We start from the raw sequence: 10630 nt of genomic DNA, 5'->3' as shown, positions 1-10630 counted from the left end.
TCTGAACCCTCGCACAAAGCACTCATCAGATTTGGAGCTGTTATTGCTCCTCGTGCTCCACGCAAACTCTCGAGAAATCTAAGTATGCGCACGCCGGCACATACGCGTAATTTACTGGAAAAGTGGCGCTCTTTAAAGACGGGACACTGCGGTGACGTTGGAGTCGAATCCAAATGACTGACAAGGTCTTATTGAAATAAAACATCGAGTGTAGAGCGCGCACACTTTTTTTTCCTACAGTGATGCAGGGGAGGCGTGGATCTCGCTCACTTTTGACATTCTCGCAGCAGTAGTAGCTTCTCCTCAAGGCAGGACTCAGATGACACCACCCCGCCAGCGATCGGAGGAGAAACTCCGCTCTCTCGCTTCTAAGCGGATGAACTATGCTTTGACACCAGGACGCGTTTAGGGGTTCGTCACGCAAATCGGAGCATCGCCAGGCTTTTTGGCGTCTTCACTGTAATCGTGGGAAAACCTTCATAAGAACCCACGGAGAGCCAGTGGCGGAATGTGAGAAACCACCCCCAAATTTTAGCGCATGTTCCTCTCCGTTGTGCACAGCCTTCTCCTGCTTTCTGCGCGGTTGGAAAGCGGGGGAAAAGGAGGAGGAGGGACGGCTTTTAACGACTCGATCTCTTGCCTATGGACGACGGCGGTCCCCTCTCTCCAAAGGCAAATGCTTTCAGTATTGCCTCTCTGATTTCGGCTGCAGAGCAAACAGGAAACGCAGCGTTTGAAAAACACGGCACCGGCCTGGACAAGTCAGACCTGCATAACCACAGTTCCTTTAAAATGCACTACAGCACTGTCACCCGGGAAATGGAAGGTAATTGTGTTTGCTGATGTAGCATGTGTACGTCTCACCCGAAATTCTCCCCCTAGCAACTTTGGGTTTGCCTGATTCTCCGACGTTTTTGAAATGCGCAAAACCGCGCATGAGTGCGTTGTTTTGGAAAGTATGGAAGGAAATTACAGCTTTGTTTTCTTTTTTAAGTGTCACAGAGTTGAGCCACTGTGAAAAAAAATTCTGCAGATTTTAATCGCCGTGTTCACCATCACTGAGGAGAAGTCTGGAAACAAAACAGTCAGAATGTGGGTAGCGGGGGGGGTTCAAACGTGCCAAAATCCCAAAGTGGTGTACCAAGAAACAACTTTAATTCGTGGACAGAATCACATACATTCAGCATGAAGCCAAGAGGAGGAGGGTTTACACGGGCGCCCCGTGCGTAATGGTAAAAACAGACTATAATAATCATTCCCAGCTTGGAGGGGGGTGGGGGGCTGTATATCCATCCCATGCGTCTATTTGTCCATCAGGAGAGGGCTGCAGTCACCTGCTGCCTGTTTGTTTGTTCATGCAAATCAATGTGTGTTTACCTTGTAGAGCGTTTGCACTCCCCTCTGCCTGGCACATCCTCCATTGTTTGTTAACGGGGGTGATGTGGGCGATATCCTTATCCAAAAGTTAAATGGGTGCCGGAAAAGCCATTAAAAAGGGGCGCACTTCTCTGTCAATCAGTCTGGTTGCAAGGCGAAGAAAAGGCACATTACCTGCAGTTCCTTATCTAAATAGAAATAAGAACCGGTTTTATCGCAAAGGGGAGGCCCTCTGCGTCAGATAAGAGAGGAGACTGGTGTGCAGTGTTAACACACTGCAGCAGCGCACAACAGAGGCCGCTCACAGCGCGATCGATCACGAGCGAAAACCAATTCATGCGCACGCCGAGTTAGTTTCCTCGAATAGTTCGGAGATTCTACGGGACCCGCACCGCTTTTTGGGGAAAACTTTTCTTTTCTTTGCTTTTCGGAGGTCTCCTATTTTAGATCAGGCAGCCCGTAGTATGCTGGCAGTGGATGAAACCTCAGGGACTGCCGAACAGCCGAGACGGAAACTTTTTAAACCGAAACGAGTGCGTTCGTGCTTGACGCTTTCCTCTGGGGATCGCTGAATCCTGCTTCTGTTTTTCACTCTGTGTTATAATCGACTTGAAGTGAAAGGCATATTTAGTAAAATCTAGTTTTCTGGGATGATTTCAGCCATATCCAGTCCGTGGCTGACGCAGCTGTCCCATTTTTGCGATGTTGCAGCCTTCACGACGAGCAGCCTGAGCAGCCTCAACACGCCGGGGGGCTACCACCTCTCTCCCTCCCCCGGGGACCCCTACAGTCAGCATGAGTCCCATTTCGAGCCCTGCCCGGCCGCCCAACACAACTACAACTATCCGGGATCCAACCAGGGCCAGGCCCCGTCGAACGACAACGGGACCGCCAATTGCTCCTCATCGTCCTCAAACTCTACGCCGAACAGCAAAACTATAGTGAAGAAGAACCCGAAAGTTGCCAACATTAACGTTCAGTTGGAGATGAAAGCTTTATGGGATGAATTTAACCAGCTAGGCACGGAGATGATCGTCACCAAGGCCGGCAGGTGAGTACCCATTACACACAGGCCAGAGGCGCTGGAGTTATTTTTCTCCTCATGCAGACTCGAAAAATAATATAGGACAGAATACTTTAATATATACTGAAACATCTGAGCAAAGAACCAAACCGGGAAAAGATAAGCAACTATTTTTTCTGCGAATGTCTGTGCAGATTAGCAACTGTAAGTATAGACTAGAAAATAAAGTTATATAATGTAATAAAAACAATTTCATTAAGAAAATACTCCATATTTTTTCACTCTTGCTATTTAGTCATATATATATAATTTCCTACTTTAAATAACGTCATGGGCTCAGGCAGCTGACGCAAAACATCACTTTGTGCCATGCACATGAAGGCCTGTGATGTTTTTTAAATAATATTCAGCGGACTTTTCACACGTCTCTGTCCATCAAATCATACTGCTTTAGAAAATGTATTTTTTTTTCTCGCTTCGGTTTTTTAAAACAAACAACACGTTTTAAGCTTCTGGAGATGTTTCAAAAACAAGGTCAAATACAAGGAGGCTTGTATTTGTGTGTGTGTGTGTGTGTGTGTGTGTGTGTGTGTGTGTGTGTGTGTGTGTGTGTGTGTGTGTGTGTGTGTGTGTGTGTGTGTGTGTGTGTGCCGGCTGTAAACACCATCATCCAGTTGCGTTTTATAGATCTAATAAGGATAAGTGTGACTCTCCTGGGCTTCTTCGCCCTCATCCTGCCCCAATTTTACGCACTGCTGTTATAAAAAAAACATTGTGGTCTTTAATTTATGAGTCTTTACATGTAGGATCAGATCCTACAAGCCGATTACAGTGGTTTCTTTTCTTTTCTTCTCTTTTTTTCTTCGATTTCAAAATTATGGAAGCGCCGCTCCACGCGCTCAGTTTTGGTTGCATTTAATGGACTAAAATCTATTGGATTTGGTTATTAATAAAACACAATATGATCATTTATTGAAATGTGCTGAAAAAACACGTCATTCTTCTTGTCTCTTTAGGCAAAACACATTTCTCCTGACCTCTGACCCCTAGGAAGAGCCGATAGTGTTCCACATTAACATTCATCGTGCTAACCATGCTTCCTATTTTATTTAAAAAAACACATCTATGTAAAGTGGCATGACATAATTGCTCAAATCCTAAAAGTGTGGGTTGAGTTTCCACGCCGTGCACTGCGTGACAGGAGAAAGGAGATCTGCAGCACAGCACTTTAAAAGCTCCTTCAGCCTCACCTAGCCACAACACTGACGTTAATTGAGCGTTGATTTTAGGATCCCTTTCACTGTCTCGGCGGATTACTCAACTTTCGGCTCATGTTCTTGGAGGATATGGATCTCTCTTACATAGTAACCCGTGTAGTGCATGGGGAGAAAACAAGCGCCACAGTGCAGGGGGCAGAGCGTAGACTAAAACGCAGAGCAAAACACACAAAAGGGATTCGGCCTATTTTCTGCTGTCAACTGAGAAAATGATTGTTAAGAAAATAACATAATCAGTGGATCAGTATGCAGGAGTGTTCTTGTTGTTGCTTGCAGATTCAATTTATATATACATATATTTATTTATTTATTTTTCCTATAGTCAAGATGATGGAAAGTTCAAAAACTCTAAACCGTACTCTGTAAAAAGCACGTGACGCTTATGAGCACGTGTGTATTCACATGTGATTAGATCTTCATGTTTCTGGAATTCATCAAAAAACCAGGAGAGAAGTTACAGCCAGAAGTTACAACAGCGCAGCTAAATGGCAACAAACGCAAAGTTCCGTTGAGATGAGGGAGACTTTTTATCCGGTTACGCACGGGCTAAATCACGTCATTTCCAAGAGCTTAAAAACCTTGTTGTAGCCTCGAGCTCGGGCAAAAATAAGCTCGAGCAACATTTCTTTCTGCAAACTGCACACTTTAAAAAAAACACACACACACACTTGTTCATAATCATTTGTTTACTTACACTAACTCACCGTCCACACACACACACACACACACACATTGATGATTAGTTTTAGAAAAATAGCGCGTAAAGCATTAAAAGCCGCTTTAAAGCTGCTGCTTTTTAACAGTCGCCCCGTGTTTTTCTTCCTCTGTCAGGAGAATGTTTCCAACTTTCCAAGTGAAAATATTTGGGATGGATCCCATGGCAGACTACATGCTCCTGATGGACTTCCTGCCTGTAGATGACAAACGTTACAGGTAACTTTTCATGTGTCTTCAGACAAGTAAAACACCGCTTTCAGTCAGGGCGGGACAGGAAAACATTGTGCTTGTCTTGGTTTTTTAAGACCCACCCTGGGGTACCGAGCAAAATGAGCATAAAAACTTGGAAAACACAACTTAAGAACTTAACAATGAGACACATCCTTTTCAACAATTATCCACGTTATACTGCAAACATGTTGGTGACTAAATACTGACATTAACGATCAATTAAGTGTCTTATTTTTCCCTTTATCTTAAAGCGTTTGGTAGCGTTATGTAGCGTCGTTACTCTTCATACACGCCAACACATGCATAGACACTTTGCATGCCTAAGCGAGCAACTTCTAACCTTGGGTCTTAATTTCCTTTTATGGCCCTCATAGGTATGCTTTCCACAGCTCGTCGTGGCTGGTGGCAGGCAAAGCTGATCCCGCCACACCGGGCAGGGTCCATTACCACCCAGACTCTCCGGCCAAAGGCGCACAGTGGATGAAGCAGATCGTCTCATTTGATAAACTAAAGTTAACTAACAACCTTCTGGATGACAACGGACATGTGAGTACAAAACTGGAATTAAATGAGTGCTCAAGAGGCCCAAGCTTGGCCAGAAAAATCACACAGCGAGCGGGTACTTTGTCCTCATGAGTTCTCGTTAAATGATAAAGTGTTCTTCCCCCTAAGAAAATCATTTAAGAAAAATATAAAACCATTTATTTGATTACAGTGATAGTATAGATGATGGCCTGTTTGATTAATTAGAGAGCATAATTTAACATAAAATCACATTTCCACATTAAGCGGTCAAAATACAAAAAAATCAAAAGAATTGTTGTATTTATGTATTTATTTTAAATCCCGGTAATAATAATAATAATAATAATAATAATAATAATAATAATAATAATAATAATAATAATAATAATAATACAGAGAGATACATTTTCTTCCCCTAAAACTGATCGATATAAGTTATTTTGTAGTAGTTAAAAAAACGATATTTTCTCTAAAACTTTGATTTTGCCAAACGCTTATTTTCTGTCCTCAAACACGGCACCGCACACGAGGCTTTCCTCCAAAAATCCCTGAAAGGAAGTTGAGTATTTCACCACTGGAAATCATTTCAAACCCTTCCACCACCCTTCCTTGTCTTTGCATTAGATGTAAAATCAGGAGAGTTTGGGGGACTTAAGCAAATACTGAAAAACAATGATCTGTAACAGATCGAGTGTCCCGAGGATTCACCAGAAAGTTAGTTTTCTTCTGTTATTGCCTAATCGGTGTTTAAATGAGAGCCATCCACATGATATATTCTCAGTCGGCCCTTAAATATTTACAATATTACTGTTTAGCTAGAACTGTATCTGCATGCCAACGGATTTTAAGGGGAGACCCAGGCTCCCTCGGGGTATTGTGTTATTTAGATTACCAAATTTGCTCATACAATCGTGGAGATGGCCGACGCGGTAAAAACGTTTCATAGATCGAACCCGGGTCTCATTTGGTCTTGACCACGTTTTACCTTATTCCAGTGCAATTTAAATTAACATTGTCGATTATTTATTTAATTATTCATTAAATCTCTCGTCAGTGATCATTTTCAATCGCATGTTTTGTTTTGGGTTTTTTCTGAAGCATGCGATCAAAGATGATCTTTTTGTACACTTTAAGTCGACGGTCCTTGAGCAGGCTTGCTTTGCTTTTTTTTACAGATCATTCTGAACTCCATGCACCGCTACCAGCCCAGGTTTCATGTGGTTTATGTGGATCCCCGGAAGGACAGCGAGAAATACGCAGAGGAGAATTACAAAACCTTTGTTTTTGAGGAAACCCGCTTCACAGCGGTCACAGCGTACCAGAACCACAGGGTAAGCGACTTTTATGACCCTCCATCTAAATTCAAATACGGTCTGTCGTGCAAGAGAAGCCAGCAACTAAACGCACACAGAAACCGTGTGTTGTTCAAACATGATGCGCGCAGTGCAGTTATGGCATGAATAACGTATCAGCACAGAGAGGTAATGTAAGCGTGTTACGTTAAACCGAATTCAGTAACTAAAGACTTTAAAATGTGTATTTTTAACTACTGTTTAATCGAGGCTGTCTTATGCGTTTGCGTAAAAAAATAAAAAATAATTCCGCTTTTTTCGCCCAAATGTTGCCTCTGCTCTGTGAGCTCAGCTTGCACCCCATCCCCGCGTGCTCCCTACTCTGTTTTCCATCAGTCCCCGTGTCTGTTTAGATTCAAACATCAGTGCGCTCATCGCTTATTTGGAGCGACTCATAACGACGATAGAAGGAACCTGGCTTCAGTTTTCCTTTCAGCTATTTACACCGAATCCAAGTGTGTGGGAGCCGCTGCGTGACGGTGATTAATAGACCCGTTAGCTCACGGAGATAGGACACGGACTAAAAACAAGCCGCTTCTGTTTTGATGCTGAATGTTTATGGCAAATGGTAAATAAATTACTTTTACGCACGAAGGCGCTCTGCGTCTTTTCGTAAGGATTCTTACTTCCATATAAAATGTAAATTGAGCTAAAATTTAAAAAAAAAATGCACATACATTTAACATGAAATATAATAAAATTATATGATGATGATCATTATGATAAGAAAGCTATTAAAGTGATATTAAAAATAATAACTGACTCTTTTCTTACCCCACATGCAAACCTGTCTGTATATGACATTATATGGGTGTAAATGCTATAGAAGAGCACAATTACATACAACAATAATAATAATAGTAATAAAAGTAATGATAATAATAAATGAAATATACATGATACTGTAGCCATCAAACCTGCATTTAAGACAGCTGTGTGTGTTATTATGACAGAGTGTTCTGTGTATTACACCTGACTTTCGCTGCTATCCTTTCTAATAAGTAAATGCTGTGATGTAAGCGGGAAAGGCGTTGTGTTTAGCGTTATGACTGATTTTATGCTGCCCTTTACTTTCAGATCACACAGCTGAAGATAGCCAGTAACCCCTTTGCAAAGGGCTTCAGGGACTGTGACCCAGAGGACTGGTGAGCTTTCCAATGAAATATATTAGGCCACCATTTTATTGGCATGTTTCCACATGATTGTAAAAAAAATTGCACTGCAGAGCAGGCCAGGGCCAGAAAGCTTTTGCAAAATAGTTTAGTTGCTTGTTTAATGTCTCACATGGGGCAGATGGGGTGGAACTTGCCACAGGAAAGAACACAAGGTGATGTAAATTTCAGAAATTACTGGATATTGTTTGAAGCTCAGCCAAGTGTGATTTTCTGTCACTAACAGATCATCAGACACTGGCATTAGAGACAAGGTAGCAAAACTCCACCCAAATACTTTACTCAGACAACTTCAACAAATGGAAATACTGCTTCCATGTCTGGAAATGACTCAGATCACTTCATTTTTTAAAACCAGCAATGAGAAATTGCACAGAACTATAGAGGATTGTTTTTATTATTTAACAAAAACATAATCTGAGTAATGTACGGCTGTTCCACATTTGTATTCTGTGTACATTTCATCCACGAGATTAAAATGTGGATCATTTTAATACATAATAAAGAAACTGTGCCTTTGACATTCATTAAATGAGTAACTGAATCCACTCTCCCTGCTCCAGGCCCAGGAATCACAGACCAGGCTCTCTGCCAATAATGAGTGCCTTTGCCAGAACAAGAAACCCAATGTCATCTCCCCCTCAGCAGAACGGCACAGAGAAAGGTCTGCAGCTCGCTCTTTGTTTCATTTCAAAACTGCTATCAAACATGAAATATGGTCCTGAAAATTCATTCAGCATTTCTAAATAACATCTTTTATTTCAGCTGTCAGTATACTTCACTTCTTCTTTCATTTTCTTTTTTTTTTCTTTCCCCACCTTATCCTTAACAGAAGCCCAGTGATGCATTTGCAGCATCAGGCCAGTGATGGCTTTTAATTAAACATCAAATATCAGCCAGTCAATGTCATCCACTGCAAACATAATAGGGGTTCTTATGTGGTTTTATAACAGACCGCAGCGTCATACCGCAGTAAAGCAGGCAATGGAAATTGGATTTCTTTGACATGACGATGACTGACGTATTTATTACCGTAGTTCTATAATAAGAATTAAATCAATTAAATGTTTATAAAAGTGGGAGCTTCCTATTAGCTTTAAATGGTACATTTCATCTGAGAGAAATATAAGCTGGGAAGCTGCTGTCTGGAATTTATTCTGCAACATTTCGACTGAAATGCAGAATTTTTTATTTAAACAATAATGTGACAGACTTCTGTGTACACTTCATAGTTACCTAAACATTGCTTACACTTGTAAAAAATGCACTTATTTATTAAGCATTATATGCAATCTCTTAACACCTACAAGTCAAAAACACTGAGTATTCAAAAACTTGTACCTGCAGTAATTTATTGTGCTTTTCAGTGCAGAAACTATGAAAATATTGTTAGTGGTGGGTATTTGCATGTTGGCTGACTGTTCTTGTCTCCTTACCTTCACAGAAGACAGTAGGCGGGAATATGAGCGAGACCCCAGCGGCACGCCTATACACGCAGACCCAGCTCACCAGCTGATGTCCCGGGTCCTCAGCCCCGCCCTGCCCGTCCCAGGAGGCCTGCACGCCGTCCCGATCACAAGCGGCCGGCCCAGCCCTCCCCACGACCTTCGGCCAGATCCCCACCCTCTACCCCCGGACACCCTGCACCACCACCCCTACAAGTACCCCACCACCTATGAACACTACCTGGGAGCCAAGACCAGGCCGTCACCCTACCCTTTACCTAGTATCAGAGGACACACATACCATCACCACATGAACCCTGCCACAACTAACATGTATTCAGCCACCAGCGGCCCCTCTAACTATGACTATGGGCCCAGATAATGACTGCTGTCCACCAGGGCTAACAGCAAGCAGCACTGTGGGAATGGAAACAGACAGGAAACACAATCCTGCCTGTCGATGGCTTAAGCAACCTGCAGGGTGCAATCACGGGCTGAAACTCCTTTCTGCTGGATAAACCCTGCTGTATTTATTTAAAGGAAATGCATCTTTGCGTCAACAATGGGCATCTGTTCTAGGCCCCTGAAGAGGTCTGCTTTGACCTTTGAACTGAAAATGGCAATAGGTCTACATCAGGCCACCTCCTACCTGAGCAGTGCAGACATTGAGCCAGCAAAGTGAGGACAGAGGAGAGACCTCAACTTAACACAGACTTTCATCACAGACTGGAATTGATTTTTTTTTTTTGTGTGTTGGATGCACTTTTTGATTTGCCTTGTTTTTATTGCTTTCAAAAAAGCCATATGTTATATAGTCCATCAGCCTTTCTAGGTAGACGAGACGTTTGCATGTCATCAGAGAGAGAGGGTGTGCCGAAACACATTGAAATGTTTTTGTTTGAGGAAAAAAAAAACAAGAAAAAAACGTCAAGATTTGATTTTTGAAACACTCTTGAGCCGCTCTGAGAAGCTTGTACCATGGCACTGACTTGCAGCAATTCAAAGTAAATAAATGAAGCAGAATGACTGTTCTGTATCTATAAAATAAACATTAAATTCTTGTAATTCATAAAAACAGAGGTATTTGTGCCAGTCTTCCACTCACATGCTGAAGAGGGTTTCCTCTCTATCAGCATTGTTCAAGTTTCTCCAACCGGATTTGCCCTGTTGAAATAGGCCGCGGTGTCCCCTGCTGCTGTTTCAGTCACTGGCAGGCATGACTTGGAAGCTGTGTAAACATAAGAGCCCTTTATAGTTCAAAATGTTAAAATCTGCACCTGGATTCATAAAAACACACACTCATACACAAATGCATTCATCAACCACACATCTTATATCCTCAAGTAGAGTAAATCGGCTCTGTTCACATTACTGCAGTTTAGTAGTTTAATGCATTAAATTTATTGCAAGGCGGCAGTAAAAGTCTTTAAAATTAAAACCTTTTGGTACTATTGATACAACAAGATACAAATTGCATATGTATGACTCATAGACAATGAATTTTGAATGT

General features: G+C 42.1%; 1 protein-coding gene across 2 annotated transcripts; it reads left to right on the top strand.

Moving 5' to 3' along the window:
- The first annotated feature begins 241 nt into the window (after positions 1 to 241).
- tbx1 (T-box transcription factor 1) lies at positions 242 to 10195 on the top strand. Of its 2 annotated transcripts, none has more exons than XM_085424766.1 (8): positions 242 to 826; positions 2038 to 2428; positions 4510 to 4611; positions 5001 to 5172; positions 6327 to 6482; positions 7581 to 7648; positions 8239 to 8339; positions 9120 to 10195. In XM_085424766.1, the coding sequence occupies exons 1-8, from the start codon at positions 643 to 645 to the stop codon at positions 9500 to 9502; spliced, it is 1557 nt and encodes a 518-aa protein (XP_085280892.1). In that variant the 5' UTR covers positions 242 to 642; the 3' UTR covers positions 9503 to 10195. The 2 variants fall into 2 exon arrangements, with proteins under 2 accessions (XP_085280892.1, XP_085280893.1); XM_085424767.1 differs by having other exon boundaries at positions 244 to 826; positions 2089 to 2428.
- The last annotated feature ends 435 nt before the right edge of the window (positions 10196 to 10630 follow it).

This window comes from Rhamphochromis longiceps, linkage group LG12, assembly GCF_057381845.1.
Source record: "Rhamphochromis longiceps isolate RC_006_pf linkage group LG12, R_longiceps_female_GT1.1, whole genome shotgun sequence".
Lineage (NCBI taxonomy): Eukaryota > Metazoa > Chordata > Actinopteri > Cichliformes > Cichlidae > Rhamphochromis > Rhamphochromis longiceps.
Note: the sequence above shows the minus strand (reverse complement) of the source record. Positions and strands in the feature narration are given on the sequence as shown.

What these genes read in the sequence shown, in the direction of transcription:
- tbx1 (XM_085424766.1), top strand. Translation starts at nt 643, where the DNA reads ATGGACGACGGCGGTCCCCTCTCTCCAAAGGCAAATGCTTTCAGTATT. An exon ending in TGTCACCCGGGAAATGGAAG is followed by an intron (nt 827 to 2,037) that starts GTAATTGTGTTT and finishes GGATGATTTCAG; the next exon opens with CCATATCCAGTCCGTGGCTG. An exon ending in GCAGAACGGCACAGAGAAAG is followed by an intron (nt 8,340 to 9,119) that starts GTCTGCAGCTCG and finishes TTACCTTCACAG; the next exon opens with AAGACAGTAGGCGGGAATAT.